At 33.1% G+C, this 19679-nt stretch overlaps 1 protein-coding gene across 1 annotated transcript; it reads left to right on the top strand.

The window, feature by feature from the left end:
* The first annotated feature begins 1015 nt into the window (after positions 1-1015).
* GCM2 (glial cells missing transcription factor 2) lies at positions 1016-16233 on the top strand. Its single transcript, XM_053713101.1, has 5 exons — positions 1016-1114; positions 3065-3317; positions 4044-4156; positions 6731-6856; positions 15358-16233. Exons 1-5 carry the CDS (start codon positions 1016-1018, stop codon positions 16231-16233), a joined length of 1467 nt encoding a protein of 488 aa, XP_053569076.1.
* Positions 16234-19679: the final 3446 nt, after the last annotated feature.

The raw sequence follows: 19679 nt of genomic DNA, 5'->3' as shown, positions 1-19679 counted from the left end.
ATGCCCCTGCTTATAATAAATAGTAATAAACACAAGTTTCAACTGTAAATATTAATAGATGTATATTTGTTGTTATTGTGTAAAATGTTTGAAAATAGATAAGAAACCAATATTCTTTTATGATTTTTTTAAATGTGTTACTATTATTATAATTATTTTTAAATAACGGTGCTAAAAATAATAATAATAATAATATTATATTTCTATTTAGTATCTCGGCTGCCCATGCTCATATAATGAATCAGATGTTTCACATCTAACCAGGAGCAATGTATTGCATCTGCCACAAACCTCCATAAATCAGTTGCTCCTTCAATAAGCTGCTGTTGATGATCTACTCTGTAATGAAAATGTAATAGTTTTTTTTTGTGGTGTCCTTTCTTTAAAGAGTAATAGAACTTGACCTTTGATGTAGTTACTGTCTGCCCCTAGTCTCTATCATCCTGTCAGGTTTGCATTGAATCTCCTTGCACATGTCAGGTGAATGTATTTATTTTGCCAGTTCCCCTGTGATCTCTCAGTTCCTTTGCTTAGTGTCACTTGTCTGTAGGAGGAGGGGTCAGTCTTACGGATCAGTACAAGTGAGATCCAGTGTCTGGCACAAGTGACAGGTAAGATAGGAGCTGTGTCTCATTTACATACAGCTAGTAAAAGAGTAGACTCACAGCACAGTCTGAGACTACTTGCACCTGAGACTGCAGAGTCACAAGCTGATCTAGGTAAGTAGCTTTGCCACTGCAATTCATTGTATCTGGATATATGTACACGATTCATTAAATGTCCCTGTATAGTGCACGCATCAGCAAGCAACTCACCTATGTTAATCTTTACACATATTTAAAGGATTTGTTTGCACATTTCATAATTAAATAAAACCTAAAAAATATGATGGTTAAAAAATGTTCATCACAATTCTTTCTTTTTTTTAAAAAAAAAAAAAAAAATTATTTTATTTTTGGTGAAGATTATTAATTGTCCTTCATTTGATTTTCTACAGCAGAGTCTTAGACTCATGATGTCCAAGGTCCCCACTGATATCTATGACGAATCTGATTGTATCTGTTCCTATGGGATGAAGCTCACCTGGGATATTAATGATCCAAAACTCCCACAGGTAAGAAGAGTGCTGCTAAACTGGAAACAGATTTATTTTATCTTATATATATTTATTTATTTATATATGGGAATCAATCCCTTTGGCGGGCGGTAATCTGCAGTATAATACTGATATCATTCCATAGAGTTGCCATCATTTATATCTGTGCTATTAAAACATTTGTAGCATAAGATCAACATTTATTGAGCAATTATTTAGAATGAGCTGGCTGAAAACCAAAATAAAGAGAGCGGTTCTTTAACTCAATAGCTCTTGTTATAATTACCTGATATAACTTTAGTCTTGCTTCTTGCAGATAAAAGTATTATTTATTTATTTTGCAAATTGAACGGGTCAATGCTATATATACGCTAAAATGAATTGAATTCGAATATCCAAAGTCAATAATTCATAGAGCTGACTATATATATATATCCTTATTATGACACAAAAGTATACCTAATACAAAATAGTCAAACGTATGTAAATACATTCTGTTATATATTTTATTATATATAGATATAGTTATTTTTAGTTTATTATTGTGAACTATTAGTAAAAGTTCTCATTTCTTAAATTACTGCTGTTTAATAAACTAAATCTGCTATGAATACCTGAAATTATATGATCATTTTCAAAATATAATCCCAAATGCAAATATTTATGTGTGTGTGTGTGTTACAGTGAAAGTGGATGGTCAGAGGTGTGTGTGTGTATATATATATATATATATATATATATATATATATATATATATATATATATATATATATATATATATATATATATATATATATATATATATATATATATATATACATACTCACACATATAGCAGTAATTAAACACACATATGTTAATATTGCTCCACTTATTGTGGCAAGCTATGGTTACTAAAGTTACTATAGCCTAACAGTGGATGTAGACAAATCAAAAGAACTTGCCAGAGTTATGTAAAAATGTGTTTCATTATCACATTTAAACAGGGTTGAATATTGCAATAAGAAAACATTAAAACTAGTCAAGAAGAAAAACACAACGTAACTTTAGGTTCCATTTTGCAGGATTTTGTTTTTTTTCCAGAGGGTAAAAATAACTAACCAAACTGACAGAATTGTGCTATTTCCTAACGAACCTGTAACATTTATTTGCAAATATATTGATGTGATTCATTCATTGGAAAAAGTCATAATATTTACAGGTTTATTGTTGATCAGTTTTGCTTTAATATTCTCTATGTTACAGACCAACCTTCTAGTGTAGAAAGTTTACGGTATATATTTTACTCTCTTTTGTCTTGCTCTCTGTTTTTACGTTTTATACTCTCTGTAGGACACTGATAAGCAACTATAGATAGAGTACTATATATATATATATATATATATATATATATATATATATATATAAATAAATTAACATTATGGTGGAGATAAAAATCTGAGATTAAAATCCTCCATGTCTCAAAAGTAAATCAATACACATTTTTCAATAGAAAATTAGCGTTTCCCCAGTAAAATTTATGATCTATTTTAACAATCATCTGACTAAGAATAAAAATAAATTGTGAAGATTGTATACATTCCAACATGACTAAAAAAAATAGTTAATTTAATATATTCCATTCAATGCATACACAACACCTTCCAAATAAAAAATAATATCTGACATGTTACTGTAGATAGTGTTTTATCTCTACAAATGAAATATTAGACGATTATTTAGCTAGTGATATTCTATTATGGAACCAAGCGAGCTAGACTGCATGCTGTGATACTATGCTGTAGACCCTGGGTACTTAGTGCTGGGCGTTTTGGGCATAACAAGACAAAATACTGCAGACTACCCATTGTAGTATAATATGTCTGTAAAACTAGTGCTTGTTGCTATTGGGAAACCTTATCCATTGGTACTGACGCTCTGCCAGCTGCGTGACTATTAGTGTGACAGTGACACGGACTTGCTTTGCAGGACCTCAAGCAGTATGACCCCTTCCAGGAGTGGACAGACGGCTACGTGCGCTTCATATACAGCGGAGACGATAAGAACGCTCAGCGCCACCTCAGCGGATGGGCTATGCGGAACACGAACAACCACAACTGCCAGATTCTGAAGAAGTCCTGCCTGGGGGTGGTGGTGTGTGGCCGTAACTGTACCCTGCCTGACGGGGGCAAACTGCAGCTTCGGCCGGCTATCTGTGACAAAGCCCGGCAGAAACAGCAAAGTAAGTGACTGAAATGATACTTTAGGTACTAATACTATACAAAGCCTAGCCAACATTATAATAAATATATAATATACCAGGCAATTAATATAGTTATTGTTTTTATCTTTGTTACTGTACATTGTATCTTATAAAATATAGATACTGCTGCTTTTATAAATTGGGGTCCAATTATTTGTGAACCATATCTATTATATCTGCTTGTGCTATATTAGTGCTTAGTAATGCAACAATCAGAAGCTTTTAATTGTTACACACAATGTATTTATTTAATACACCTTTAACCCTTTATTTTCAAACTGAGTACTGTTTAGCTTTCTGCAGTTTATACAGTCTCTATATGTCAAGTAAGCACTTGTAGACCCATATATTTAGAACAATTTGCAGCTAAACGTTGCAGGTGTGATCTGTATTTTAAATACCTCATGCTTAGACCTAGATATAGTAGGTAAGGACAAGTGGTATATAAGAGAAATATCCAGGAAGAGCAAAATGTTTCTTATTATCGAGAAATCACTGCTACAAATTAAAAGAAGTAACTGCTTACAGCAAAACTGCAAGTAAAGGTGTTTCACCTTTTTTATACAACTAAATTCATGTTTCTGAAATTGTAAAGAAAGTAAAAGAATATTTTATCAAGATACTTTTAAATTGAGCAGACTAACAACTATATTTTAAAATGCAACCAGATGTCACATCTTTTTATTAATTATATAATTATTGTAGAAAAACTGTGCAGCAACTGTAGCTCTGCACTGGAGCTGATTCCTTGTCGTGGTCACAGTGGTTATCCAGTCACTAATTTCTGGCGACTAGAAGGAAAAGCGATCTTCTTCCAGGTATTAACTTCTCAGAGAGACCTTGTTTAGTAATACATCTTAATAAGGATTGTTATTAAATTGTACTAGTGATTTGCACTGTCACATTTGTTACCAATGCATACAATGAGCAGTGGCAGCATTTTAGAAAGTTGATCACTCTTTGTACTTTATTCTACTAAATATTTTTAGTTAGACATGGGCTTTTCTTTCAAAAGTTGTCAAAGTCTAGAATATATATATATTAAATAAGTAGATCTTTTTACAGGAAAAAAATAAATATACTTTCCCTCATAACAATTTGTGCTTTTTTATTTTTCCTCCTAGTCTGGGGAGTGTATAGGCTTTATTTAGCACTTTCTGGTGTGGCTTACATATGTCTATAAAATGATAACATAGTGATCTGTAGCTTTTTTGACAATCATATATATACGTAGAACAAAGGTGTTAATGAGATGAAATACATTTAAACATGAAAAAATATTTTTAATCAATTTCAATATTTTTTAATAATATTTTACATTCCAATGCTCGCCACATAGAAGAAAAACTTATTTTTATTGCTATTTATATATATATATATATATATATATATATATATATATATATATATATATATATATATATATATATATATATATATATATATATATATAAAGACAAGAGGTAGGTACAGCACTTTGAAGCCAGCATAGGTCCAGATAATACACTGAGTGTATGTGAACAGAAGGGGTCCTGCAGACCCTTGGATACAAATATAGCATATAAGTTTTCCCAGCACTGTTTCTTTAGTATAACACCCTTTATTGAAGATACAAAAGATAAAACAAACAGCTAAGTTTCGGACCTACATAGCCCTTATTCATGCTCATGAATAAGGGCTATCTAGACCCGAAATGTAGCTGTTTGTTTTATCTTTTGTCTCTTCAATAAAGGATTCTATCCTAAAGAAACAGTGCTGGGAAAACTTATTTGATATATATATATATATATATATATATATATATATATATATATATATATATATATATATATATATATCCAGAATAAAAAATGCATTCTCAGGCTTTTCCAAAGAAAAAAGTCAGCTTTGTTAGATGACGTTTCAGTCAGGGATATGATATCCCTTTGATTTCATATCCCTGAAACGTCATCCTATAAAAATGACTTTTTTGTTTGGAAAACCCTGAGAATGCATTTTTTGTTCTGGAAATATTATTTGCTTACTTGCACCCAAGTGGCTGATCTTGGAGGGAGGATTCGTTTTCTGTTTATATATATATATATATATATATATATATATATATATATATATATATAGTTATTTAATACCTGTATATATTCATATAGATATATATTTTACCAAAACAAAATAAGATACATATAGAAATATATATTTAAAAATAAAAAGAAAATTTTCTTCTATGTGAAGAACATTGGCATGTAAAATATTCATAACTTCAGGTTTAACGCTTTAGGTCTAATGTGTGTCGGGTTAGTGTGCGATCAATAGGTGTTATTATTTTTTTTTATTCAGTGTGCTCTATTGGGAGAAGTTAATGTTGTTGTAATAACTGAAGTCCTGAGGTTAGCTTGCATTGGTTTCACTCTCATGCTTTTTTACTTTCAACTTGTAATACGCACACTAACCCGGCCGCGTTAAAATTTTACATTCAACACAAGAGCAAAACATTTTTTAGTGCACCACTTGTAATCTGGCCCATAGTGTTTACTGGGGCCATTCCATGCAATGCATTCCTTTTTCTATATGTCAGCTGAAGAGTTAAATGGGCATTAAAGTCATTTTTTTTTTCTTTGATATATTGAAAGAAGGTTACACACACACACACATATATATATATATATATATATATATATATATATACACACATACATATTTAGACATGGATATGTATGTACAGTATCTCTAAGTTAAAACCGTTATATGCATATGTATGTATCTCTAAGTTAACGTCTGCCTGAGACCTCATGTCTTTGAGCCCTTATAACTTTTTAATGCAATTTTAATTTAATTTAATGTAAAATAAATTTTATCAGACAGTGTTAATATGAGTGTAACTGTACTGTTAAATGTATTTTTGATGTGTTTTGTGCAACTTTTTTGTCTCGCGTAACATTTAACCAATGCTCTGAAGTCACATTAACCCAATGCTCATTAAATTTGACTGTGCTCAAGCGAATATGTTTACTTTCAACTTGTAATATTCGCGCTATTATATACCCCATATTGCTTGTGCTATAGTTAGCGCACCACTCATCATCTAGCCCAAAGTTAGTTGCAAATTGATTTTATTTTTTTATGCATCTAATAGCATTATGGCTATTTTTTAAATAAACAACTTCAGCTGTTTTTTTAGATATTTAAGTTGGCTGTAAAGGATACTGTTACAACTGACTTGAGCTTACAGGATAACAGATATGGATTCCTTCAAATAGGCTATCTAAATACTTTTATAACTGAGTTTATAGTCACAAAACAATTAATATGCCCAAAATTATGAGTCACAATCGAAAGTTTTCCAATTAAAAATACTGCTTTGCAAATTCATGTAATATTTCTTTGTTTTATGAAAGGCCAAGGGAGTTCATGACCATCCCAGACCAGAAAGTAAATCAGAGACAGAAGCCAGAAGGAGCGCAGTGAAAAGGCATTTGTCATCGTCTCAGATTTCCCAGAAAAAGAAGTTAATAGATGTCCAGGTAAATTACAGACTTATTGAGAGAACATTATTGGATTGCTATAAAATCTCTGATAGACAATGGATTAAAATACTGATGTGTTGTGTTTTGCGGAATCTGTTGGCGCTCTACAAATAACCGATAATAAATAAATACGTTTTATTTTTATTGCTCTCATTTATATATCAATCCAATCATGTGGAGGATTTTTTGAGACTATAAAGTTATAGTCACCAGTAACTTTTAATGCTATATATTCTGAGTAAATCCTTAATTATGGGTATTCTGTTAGGTGAAAATAAATGTCAAAATAAAACAAAAATGACCTGATAAAAACTGCAATGTAAATATTACAAATACAACAACAATATTTGTAAAGGATGTTGGTAACTGCATTAAACTATATTATGTAAAATATAGTGGGTGCAACATGACACTTAATAAATTCATGCACATGGAATTCTGATTTTAATACTAATATTAAAAAGCATTTACAACAAATAAGTTGATACTCATTAGCATATAGTATTTGGAGTGTTGTGTTTTTGCTTCTCTGTATGTACACCTAATAAACCCTCTTATATTTTGCTAATATAATCATGGTGCAGGCCTATATTAATGTGCCTCTAAGCACAGACATGCAGACAGAATTTGCTGCCTTTTCACATTATTCCTGATGTTATGCATATACATAGCCTTATTTAGATTTTATATGGGGAAATCTCATATTTCTTTACAACTTTACCTAAATATTATTCTATTTTGACCAAATTGTTTGGGTAAAACATGCCTACAGGGACTTTCTAACTGAAAAAATAAAATGCTTTAATTTGTTAGAGAAGTTTATTTTAGCGCTAGTGTCCGGGGATGGTTCTTGACCATAATATTTTGGGGTTCAGGGCATACAGGTGGGGACCACATCTTCTAATTCTGATTCCTTCCATACTTTTTTATAATACCCAATTTCTTTCTATTTCCATTGCTCTGCCTAGAGCACTAGGCATTTAAAAAAGAAGCACTAGCGCTATCTTGCAAACTTAGGGCAGATGGCACTTTTGGTTGTGCAGTAATGAAAAGGGGTTGCAAAGTACCTCTCCCCAACTAAAAGTGTTATTCATTCAAATAAAAAAAAACATATTGTTAATAGAAATCCACTCTTATGTAATGGGGGTATCTCATTTAAACACATCCTATCCTTGATATGTCAAACTTTTAATACTGTACAAATGTCACATTTTAGTAACCACTTTAAGATATTTTTGAATAAATTAAGCAGAGCACCTTTAAATAAAATCCTTCTCAAATCATGTGTGTGGCTTCTACACTCTAAATAAGGCTATGGCCCAATCACCCCCACAGTTTTCCTTATAGTGAGCAGTGTGGGGGATTGCAGGAGCATTTTAATTTTTTTGTGTTTAGTGTCCCTTTAAAAGGATATTAAATGTGCTAATGAATTATATGCAAGTATTAGTTCAATAATAAAATGTTCTAGCTATGTGTTTAACTCCCGCAAAGGTATTAAATGCATAGTTAAAGGGACAGTCTACTTAAAAATTGTTATTGTTTAAAAGATAGATAATTCCTATATTACCCATTCCCCAATTTTGAATAACCAACACTGTTATATTAATATACTTTTTTTTAATTATTTTTTAAATATATTTTTTTATTGAGGTTTCCACAATATACATAAATCATATGAGCAACAGCTCAACATTGCATTATACAGTTAGGTTATGAAACAAAATGGAGAGATAAACCTCTAAGAACAAGCAATATGGATCAACAATATATGTAACATAGGCAGCATATTGGTACGCATCTACATGAGGAATCTATGTTCAAACTATGCTGCAGGATGAACTTAAGTTAATAGGTAATACTCTACAGACAAAGTTACATAGGAAGACCATGAGCAATGTGTTACACAATGTTGAGTTGCATTAATAGTGACCTCATTTTTAATATATAATAGGTTATGGTAGCTAAAGCTCAGGTAAAATAAAAATTGTCTGGTATAATGGAAAAGGCTTACATATTAGCAGATTAGTAGGAACCTATCTTGTGATTTCTAAGGAATAATAGTTAATATACAGTTTCCTCATATTAAGTTTATTGCGTATAGGTAGTGAGCTTAGCTAGTTAGCAAGAAAGTGGGTGGGGGGTGCAGCGGACAAGAGCCGCTTAAAGTAAGGTAAGGGGGAGGGTAAGGATGAGGGGGCGGAGCTAGATAAAGTGTTACACTCATGGGTATGTTCAGGTCTCTGAGGTTTTTTAGATATGCTATAAGTAAGGGTGAAGAACTATGTTTACATTGACTGAAGTGATATTTGTCATGAGAATATGGGCGACTTTGTAACTTTAACATAATATAACGTTACCCACACAGCCAACAGTAAGCATGTAGGGTACTCTGTATGGAGAAGCAGCTGTTTTGGAGGGTATTAAAATGAATGGGTGAATGGGTACTAAAACATCAAACGCGCTGCATTAAAATGAATACGATATGTTCACCAGTAATATTTGGTCAGGGGGATGTCGCCAGGCACTAATTCAGCTAGGGCGCAATGACTATTTCTTAATTTGGATCTGGTCGATTAAACATGTCATAGGTTCAAGCTATCATGAGAAGAACATACTCTTACGCACAAACTAAATAGCAACCCATCTCTCCTCAGATTAAATAGGTATATGAGAAGATATATAACAGTATAAAATACTTATGGAAATAGTAAACAGCAGGATCTGACAACTGTAGAACAAACATTTCACAACTCAATATTTAAAACATAATGAAACTGAGAGGTCTACCCTTCCAAAACTTTCAAAAGACTTAAACAGGTTGGGGATATGATGTAGACTAAGGGTTGTATTCAGGCTAAAGTAAAAATTATACTAGATGTTTATGATAATTATCCCTTACCTAGAACTATATGCTCATGTTTGCAGAGTGAATGGGCTGCAGTTATAAATCACACAAATTATGCTCATTAAGTGACAATAGAAATGTAAAGAAACTAATAAAACGCGAGTGCATAAATAGAATATTTGCATCTTTATAAAATATTAGGGAGTTCTGGTGTAGAAGAGATATATGTAATTGTATACCCCACAGGACAAGTTAGTACTAGCAATAGGGCCATATGTATTAGAGATGCGTCAGTCTCTGGGAAAACCTAAGCTAGATAATAGCTAACTATAGTGTTTTATGTAGCTAATTCCATTGCTGTGTATCTGGAAACTGCTAACACAGTGGTGTACAAAATTTCTAAGGGGGTGTTAAAGTTTAAGGACCTAAGAAAAAGGTATTATTTGTAGAGTGTATATCCATAATCTAAACATAACGTTATAGTAAGGGAAACTGTGAAACAGAGATCTAGTGTGTCAAGTGACCAACAGACAATCAAATAAACAGACCACATCAAAATAAGTTTCCCAAACTGATTAGAGAGATAATTGCAACCTCAATCATGACAGTCATCGCAGGCATCTTGTAAAACCTATGAATAACTTCTAGGGCACAGTCTGATCCAGGTAAACACGGTAATATGAACAAGAACTGTATAGAAACTCGACTAGAGTGTATGTGTCAGAGTTGTGTGCACGGAGTGTCTTAAGGCATCTTGAATCTTTATTTCCCTGGTCACCTATGACGATCCAAGTTGCCACAAACTCCCGGCAAAGCTGTCCTCTAACCGACACCAGTGACCAATGCGGTTCTAGATTCTGACAGTTGTACTGAATCCGACAGGCCCCAGGACCATGGAGAAGGGACCGGAACAGTCCCTCTGCGACAAGAGGTTTGATGATCGTAGACATCAGTCCATCTTGGGGGCAATTGATCTAACCCCACTACACAAGCCAGCTCATGCGATGTCGTTCCCTCACTATCTCCCAGGTTAGCGCTTAGATTCGGATCCTCAATCGGCGTAGCTGCTAGAATGTGAGACTCAGGCCTCAGCTCTCTTAGGTTAACCTGTAGTTTCTCGCAGCTTGTATTGTATTGCTGCTTACATATTTCGGCCAAAATAGCTGTGGTTTTCGGGAGCGCTGTCAGTTCCGGATCACTTAGGGACTGGAGACAGACCGCGTTAGAAGGTCGGAGTTTATCGCCGCCATCTTGCCCTCCATGTGGGACAGAGAACAGGTCACATAGCTGCATAAGTAGATCTCTCATCTCTGAGAAGTGATCCTCTAAGATCTCATAGCAGCGGTCCTCAAACTTGTGCAATGCGGTCTCCGGGTCCATCTCTTTAGTAGAAAGGTGAGGGTTCTTCTTAATCTGTAGCAGGGTTTATACTCTAACTGATCCGACAGATATAGCAGGCCTCAAGACCTTGATGCGGCTGAAGTGATGTAAAATGCCACCTATTAAAGATTTGTTGACAAGTCAGTACACAGGTGTGATTGCCCTTGAGTTCTACAGCGTTTATAAGTTTAGGTCACTTGAGAATTATAGTCATGCACATCTTTAATTAATTAAAGTATGGGAGCTCCATGGGCACACGTCTGCTCTCCTTGATAGTTGGCTCCGCCCCCCCATATTAATATACTTTTTACCTCTGTGATTCCCTTTATCTAAGCATCTTAAAGGGATACTAAACCGATTTTTTTTCTTTCATGATTCAGATAGAGCATGAGATTTTAAGCACCTTTCTAATTTGCTCCTATTTTCAATTTTTCTTTGTTCTCATGCTATCTTGATTTGAAAAAGCAGTACTGTAAGCTTTAGAGCCGGACCATTTTTTGTTCAGCACATGGGTAGCACTTGCTGATTTGTGGCTAAATGTAGCAAACCAATCAGCAGCTCTACCAAGGTGCTGAACTAAAAAACTGGGCCGGCACCTAACCTTTTATTACTGCTTTTTCAAATCAAGATAACATGAGAACAAAGAAAAATTGATAATAGGAGTAAATTAGAAAGTTGCTTAAAATTGCATGCTCTATCTGAATCATGAAATAAAAAAAGTGGGGTTAGTATCCCTTTAAGAATGCCCCTTAACTCAGTGCTTTTTATAATCTTGCATCTTAGCCAAATGCTGGTTATTGTATAATCATTATTATTCTCCATGAGAGTGAGCACAAAGTTATCTATATGGCACACATGAACTAGCACTGTTTGGCTGTTGTGCAAGATTTAAAAAGCTAATAAAAAGCACTGACATATGGGGTGGCCTGCAGAAGCTTAGAAATAGGCAATCTTAGAGGTTATAAAGTATATTAATATAACAATGTTGGTTATGCAAAGCCAAGGAATAGGTAGTAAAGGTGTTATCTGTCTTTTTAAATAAAACATCAAGTAGACTATCCCTTTAAATTCAGATCCAGAGCAGCAATGCCCTGCTGGGACCTAGCTGAACACATCTGGTGTGCCAATGACAGAAGACAAATGTGTGTAGCCACCAATCATTAGCTAGTTCTCAGTAAGGCATTACTCCTCAGCCTACTTAGGTATGCTTTCCTACAAAGGATACCACAAACACAAAGTCAGTTTGATAAAAAAAAAGTAAATTGAAAAGCCCATTACAACTGCATGCTCTAACTGAACAATGAATGTTTGATTTGGACTCTCATGTCTATTTAAGTAATTTAAGCTGGGGCCATAACAACTCTGTTAGATTCTCAAGTATTTGACTACAACACTCCTGTAGTTAACTGATGAGTAGCAAATATGTTTGCTTGATTACCAGAAATGGCACATCATAACCTATGTATATATGATATACCTATTCCACAAATAGCAATATGTGCTGACACCTTTCTGCAGAATTTTAACTGTGATATTGAAAATTTCAGACAGTTTATATATATATATATACATATATATATATATATATACATACACTGTATGTATATCATATATATATATATATATATATATATATATATATATATATATATATATATATATATATATATATATATATATATATATATGTATATATATACACATATGTGTGTGTGTAATACAGATTTGTATGAAATTCAATTAGTAGAATTTCTATACTCAGATGCCCCATTTTGCAAGTGACAACAATTCCAATGTGTCCCTTCAAAATTGAACAATCCGGTTTTAATTCACATTTGTGGCTGAAAGGTGTCAAGTTACACCTGGTGTTTGTTTTGTAATAACTTTCCATTGTTGTCAAATTCATTCTGTAAGGACTAAAAACCCCTGTGCTGTTTTCAGTCATAGAGTCATGCCAATCATGTTATAGAAGTCCGCAACAAACCTGAAAGTTTCTTGCTGAGTCTAGCAGTTTTCTTCTGGGACTGCATATTTTACGAAACATTAAAAAATCCCATTGTTTAATTTTTTTTGGTATATTAATTTGTATTTGAGATATAAGGAGGGAAATTTAATGTATTGTTTGGTCAAGTGTCACTATTTCACAGTGTAAAAATGACTCCATCAGCAGCAAAAAGGGGAACTAGAACAAAAATCTCTGAACTTGACATGACTTTGTACATTAACTATATTGATGGAATCCTTAGTGTCGGAAATAGTTGTGTTTATGCAACATACATCGTTTAACCCATAAGCCGTCATGAAATTACCATCTCACACATTAGCTCATATATTTTGTCTGTGAATCCTTAGAAAAAGTTCTATATACATATACTTTACTTAGTATTACAAATAATATTATTACAACAGCAATAATAAAAATAATAATTACTATTGTTAAACTTATATTTAAGCTTTAGTCACTAGTGCACAATACATACATCGTAAGAGTAAAATAAAACATACACTAACTTGCTAATTCAGAACTGTCCATGTGAACTAAAAGTATAAAAAAAGAACATTAATGCATTAATGACATTTGTTTTGTTGATTCGTCTAAAAAAACCCAACATTTTAAAATGTATTACAGTGGGGTTTTTTTTGGGGTTTTTTTTTGGGGGGGGGTGAATTTTGCTGTACTTATAAAAACTACATTTTGTTTTTATACTTGTGGAAGTTTTTCTTTATCAAAAACAGAGCTGTTGAAGTTGTCCTAATCAGCCAGTGAGGAACTGATCCCTGGGAATCATTTATGCCAAAACATAGATTTACTGTTAGCTTCAAAATAAATTTAAACAGCAAATGGGGGACGATTTATTAAGCTGCAAATGCAGCAGTTTCCACGCGAGTCTTCAGGCTCGCCAGAAACAAAAGTTAAGAAGCAGCGGTCTAAGACCGCTGCTCCTTAATTCATCCAACACCGCAGAGGTGGCGGACAGCAATCATCCTGATCAGATACGATCGGGATGATTGACTTTGCCGATTGGCCGCGAATGTGCAGGGGGCAGTATTGCACAAGCATTTCACTAGAAATGCTTGTGCAATGTTAAATGCCAACAGTGTATGCTGTATGCTACAGCGGATCATGTCCGTCCGACATTTAATAAATCTACCCCTTAATCTTTTTTTTTGTTAATGGAAAAATATTTTAACATTTTAGTTCTTACTCTTTTATATTCATAATAATTTTTAGGGTTAAATTAATATTCCTTTTAACTGTTTTAAGCATAGATGTATTAATATAACAAAAAGGGCTCAGGGCACACTTGAGTTTAACAGTAATCCCCTATTCTATCAATTAAAGTTAACTTGTAGTAAAATCCAATTCACTTTTTAATATTTATTTTAAAAAATCCATTTCAGCTAATGTGGTTATTAGCTTCCTTCTCTTAGCTTTACCAACCCATTAGAAGGGTTTATGTTTAAATTACATAAGACACCCAAATTACTTATACAATATAACTGGAACATTAGGTTCTCTGGCAATCAGATTGCTAAAAAAATCCCTTTTGGAGGCTTTTTGCAAATATTTTCCTAGACCTAAACAAAACAAAATGTATGCAGTTTAATCAAACTTGAATTATGATGGCAAATTGATTCATTATTATTGATGACTTCCAAAGGTATCTGATCACTGTCAGTTCATGACGCATACAAATAAGAGCTTCATATCATTTTGCATTATTCTGCAATTATTTTTTTATTGCAATCATAAATAGAATTCTGATTATTATATTTTAGTTAAATATGTTTGATAGTTTAAATGTGTTATTAACAATATATTTTTTACTTTTTATTACACGGAGGAAATTATTTTGTAAACTAATATGTGAATGAGAATGCCTAAAAACTTGAACATTAAATTAAGCTATAAAAAAAGCCATGACATGCGCTATGAAACATGTAAACGTGGTTTTTCCAGTTGTTAAAGTAGATGAAAACTCTATAAACTGGTGCTGATAGATTATTATATTGCTGATTGGGGTTCTCAGAACAAGGCACCTGATTTTTCCAAGTAAACCATAAACATACCAGGTTTTTTTAAGGATTAGGACAGGCTTTAATCAAAATAAATTTAAAAAAAGTAGGAATCATGTCACATGTATAATAAATATTTTTTTAAAGAATGATTGAAATGTAAGTTCAAATCTGAACAAAAATTGTGTTTGACAAAATTGAGATGAAAAAAAATAAATGTGATCTTTTGTCTAATTGTGTTTATCTTACTTTTCAGGTGGGAAGATATAATGATAGTGGCGGCCATTTTCCCAACATCCCAATTTCTTGTTTAGAAGGATCAGATCGCTTCAGTCTTGTAGCAGATGGTAATTTCACTATTCCAGCTCAACATTACACCTCATTTCCAAATGCAGATCCTTATAAATCTACCTATGATTCTCAAGGATATCAGGGTGATGCTGTTTCATCATTTCCAAAATGTTCCAATACAAGAATATATATGCCCAGAGCACCATGTGGGTATGACATTCCTGTACCTGGCTACATCAATTCAAATACATATCCTCCACTTTATAAGGAGCCAGTAAGTGGTGTAGCTGAAGCTGATCGATGTCAAGGTAATGGGCCCCAAATAAACCTTGGTGTCTTGAACGCACATGAAAGGAACTATGATGGTACGGGTAAACATAATGGATGGAAACAGATCTTTGGTAAAGCGGGCTATGGAGACCGAAGTGACTATGGACAGTTCCAGGGAAGCACCAATCATTCATATTACAATGGGGAGTACCCATGCAGGTTTGGTAGAACTCCATCACCAGTTGCTCCAGCTTTGCAGACTGTTATTACAACAACAACTAAGGTTTCATACCAGGCCTACAAGCCTCCTGTAGTGAAGTACAGCGACAATGTATGTGACGTTAAAACTCTGCAAAACTATACACACATGCCGGACAGCTGTGCAGAAGGTGTGTATCCAGAAATAAAAGCTCAAGATGATTTTGGTGTTATCAAAACAGCTCTAGGCTATCAGGACCAGATTCCTACAAAGTCAGAGAGAGCAGATAACATGGACTTCTATCGGTATGGCCCTTGCATGGGGAACAGCTTTCCAGCACAGAACTACAGATATGAAAATACTGACTACTGATTTAAAGGGGGGTAATATTAACATGTTACTTTATGCAACTCCTTTAAATACAAATATCCAATATATCTTATGGGATGAAAACAGAAATGGACAATATAATAATTTAAAAAACTTAACCTTTTTCAAAGATTATGTCTAAAATAATTTCTAGGTGAATGCTTCTTTTTCCTGTACTGAATTTTATGTTGTTATTCTTGTTGATCTGTTTTATGCTGTAGCTTTCTATCTATCTGTCCAATGGTGATGGTTTACAATCATGAAACATAGCTCAGACTTGCCACTCCGTTTATTGAATGTGTGACAAATGATGATACTGTATTTTATTCAGAGAACTGCAGAATACTATACTCTCATTAAATAAAGGAACATAATTGCGGCACATAAAATATTTATGTGATATTTACAAGCCATCAAGTGTAAATCTAAAATTGAAGATGAAACACCAAATGCATTATTTAATAAAATACTACATTGGTTTCATATTCTTCTAGAAATAATATTTGTATATATCACAAAATATATTACATAAATATTACAGTTAATTATGATCCAAATTTTCCTCCCACTGTACCATGTAAGCTTGTTTAATGTTAAAGGTACATGAAAGTCGAAAATGAACTTTCATGGTTCAGTTAGACCATACAATTTATCAAATGTTCTTTGAGCACCAATGCACTACTAGGACCTTGCTGGTGACTGGTGGCTACATACAATTGCCTCTTGTCATTGGATCACCAGATGTGTTTAGCAATAGTGTATTTCTGCTCTGGAGCTTACTCTTACCCCTGCAAAAGGGTTAAACAAACATAAAGCTAAACACATAGTAATATGCTAGAAATAGTGCAATATTAAAATGCTATCACACAGAGTATTTTGTATGCCCTTTTATGTCCCATTAACGAGTATTCTGTCTGGCACTGACACATCCATCTGAGTTAAACAAAAATTGTTGCTAGATTGTCAAATGATACTTCTGCTCAGAGTCTAAACATGTTGTTATTAACAAGTTGCATCTGTCTTCTGGAGTTATAATGGTAAAGCATGTTTAAACATTGGCACACATGTTGGAACAAATGATTGTTTAAAGTAAAGCAACTAAATACATTTTTAGTGACTGTAAATTCTAGCATTTTTATACTGGACTTTCAGTGATGAGTTTCTAAAAAATGTGCTAAACAAACTTTTTCTGTGCCCCGGTTCCTCGCTAAAGTCAGCAGCTCCAGCCGCCCAAGGCACATCGCTCTGTACCAATGAGGTGATGTTTCCATCTCTAAACCAATAGCCGTGCAAGCATACAGAACACTGTCAGATGACAAGCATGGCTATTGGTTTAGAGGTGAAAACATCACCTCATTGGTAAAGAACACTGTGCTGTGGGCGGCCGGTGGAGCTGACTTTAGAGAGAAGCCGCGTCACAGAAAGGGTTTGTTTAGCACCCCCTTTTTTTTTTAGAAACTCGTCACTGAAAGCCCAGTTTATTTTTATTGATAGTAAATCCTAGCATTTTTAAAGCTCAGATTTATAATCACTTCAAATGCTAAAATGTATTTTATTAGCGTATGCATTTTATCCCAAAGTATGCTGAATTTACTGTTCTCTATTTAGTATAATTAAGAAATTGTATAAATTTGCACATTCATTAATCAAACTGACATATATTTTACTAAGGACTTCAAGAAGGAATTATGTGCAGTACAGTTACACACAAAAAATACAAATAAACAGATCTAAACATAACATACATATGATCTGTTAATTTGAAATTCAAATTAAAAAGTGAATAAAGGATACATTCTTCTCAACTTTAATTTGTTCCCAATGATTAATTTTACCTGTTAGAGTGTATTAGAAATAGCTCATTTACCTTTATTTTCACATGTGAAATAGCTTATTTTCCCCTACATGTACTGTACATTTCTAAACTTTAAAGGACATGAAACCCAATTTTATCTTTCATAATTCAGATAAAGCTTACAATTTTAAAAAACTTTCCAATTTAGTTCTTTAATCTAATTTGTTTCCTTCTCTTTGTATCCTTTGCCCCAAATCTTACCTAGGTAGGCTCAGAAGTAGCAATGCGCTACTGGAAGCTAGCTACTGATTGGTGGCTGAACATATATGACTATTGTCATTGGTTCATCTGATGTGTTCAGCTAGCTTCCTGTAGTGCATTGATGCTCCTTCAACAAAGGATAACAAGAAAATGAAGGTCATTTGATAATAGAAGCATATTGAAAAGTTGTTTAAAATGGTATGATCTATCTGAATCATGAAATAAAATTATGGGGTTTTAAGTCCCTTTATGTATTGGATGTAACTAGCAGAATAAATAATTATGCTCCTAGTGGGAGTTAGAAAAGATGAATAATAAAATGTTAATTTTCAGTTGTTTTATCTAAGTATTTGGCTTTGGTTTACAGACAGAGATAATAAAAAGAAGCATGTGCGTGTACAGAAAGTGATAAAATAATGAGATCTGATTTCCCTGCAAGCTCAAAAACCTACTTTAATGGGTTGTGGTTTCAAATAACAAAAATGCTAATTCCATCTAAAAAAATTTAACCAAAAGAAGCAATTTCTCATACATTTTATACTCTGCAGCTGGTATAACAAGTCAATGGAAACACATAAATGGAAAAATAATGTTACAGAACACTGTCCTTTAAAAAAACTATATGCACTATCTATAAAAAATCTGACAGAGAAATTGTAAAAAAAAAAATATATAAAAACCAAATCACTTTCACAACATAAAAACTGGGTCAAGTTAATGTTGCTGTTACTAAGCAGTATAGGGCAAGTTATCCTCCTGTTGTTTAGACTTTCCAACCTTTAAAGGGACATGCCACCCACATTTTTTCTTTTATGATTTAGAAAGAGAATGTAATTTTAAACATCTTTCTAATTTACTTATATTATCTAATTTGTTTTATTCTCTTGATATTATTTGATGAAATATCTAGATATGCTCACTAGCTGCTGATTGGTTGCTGCACATAGAAGCCTCGTGTGATTGGTTCACCATGTGCATTGCTTTTTCTTCAACTAAGGATATTTAAAAAATGAAGCAAAATAAATAATGGAAGTAAATTGTAATGTTGTTTAAATTTCTATTCTCTATCTCAATCATAGATTTTGGGTTTAGTGGCCCTTTAAGCACCATTTTGTCAGTGGTCTGTTTATTACCTCTCTGTATTATCTTCTGTCTCCTTCTGCAGTATTTGACTATCTGATTGGTTTTCTGACATCTGTCTTACAACAGTGGAATAATACAGTACACATCACCTGTGTGCAAATTATGTACACTAATAATTTACCATACCTAAATATCTGAAAGAAAAGGTAATTTAAATAAAACAACCTGTCCTATCAATACTTCAGTTTATTTATCTATTTTGAATGCCCATCCCATAGAAGAATGTATATAGAATTTAGCTATGCATATA

The sequence above is a fragment of the Bombina bombina genome, chromosome 5, assembly GCF_027579735.1.
Source record: "Bombina bombina isolate aBomBom1 chromosome 5, aBomBom1.pri, whole genome shotgun sequence".
NCBI lineage: Eukaryota > Metazoa > Chordata > Amphibia > Anura > Bombinatoridae > Bombina > Bombina bombina.
Note: the sequence above shows the minus strand (reverse complement) of the source record. Positions and strands in the feature narration are given on the sequence as shown.

Excerpts from the sequence above, each read along its gene's own strand:
- GCM2 (XM_053713101.1), top strand. The coding sequence starts at position 1,016 with ATGTCCAAGGTCCCCACTGATATCTATGACGAATCTGATTGTATCTGT. Across the intron at positions 4,157-6,730 it reads GAAAAGCGATCTTCTTCCAG|GCCAAGGGAGTTCATGACCA; the intron begins GTATTAACTTCT and ends GTTTTATGAAAG. Across the intron at positions 6,857-15,357 it reads AGAAGTTAATAGATGTCCAG|GTGGGAAGATATAATGATAG; the intron begins GTAAATTACAGA and ends CTTACTTTTCAG.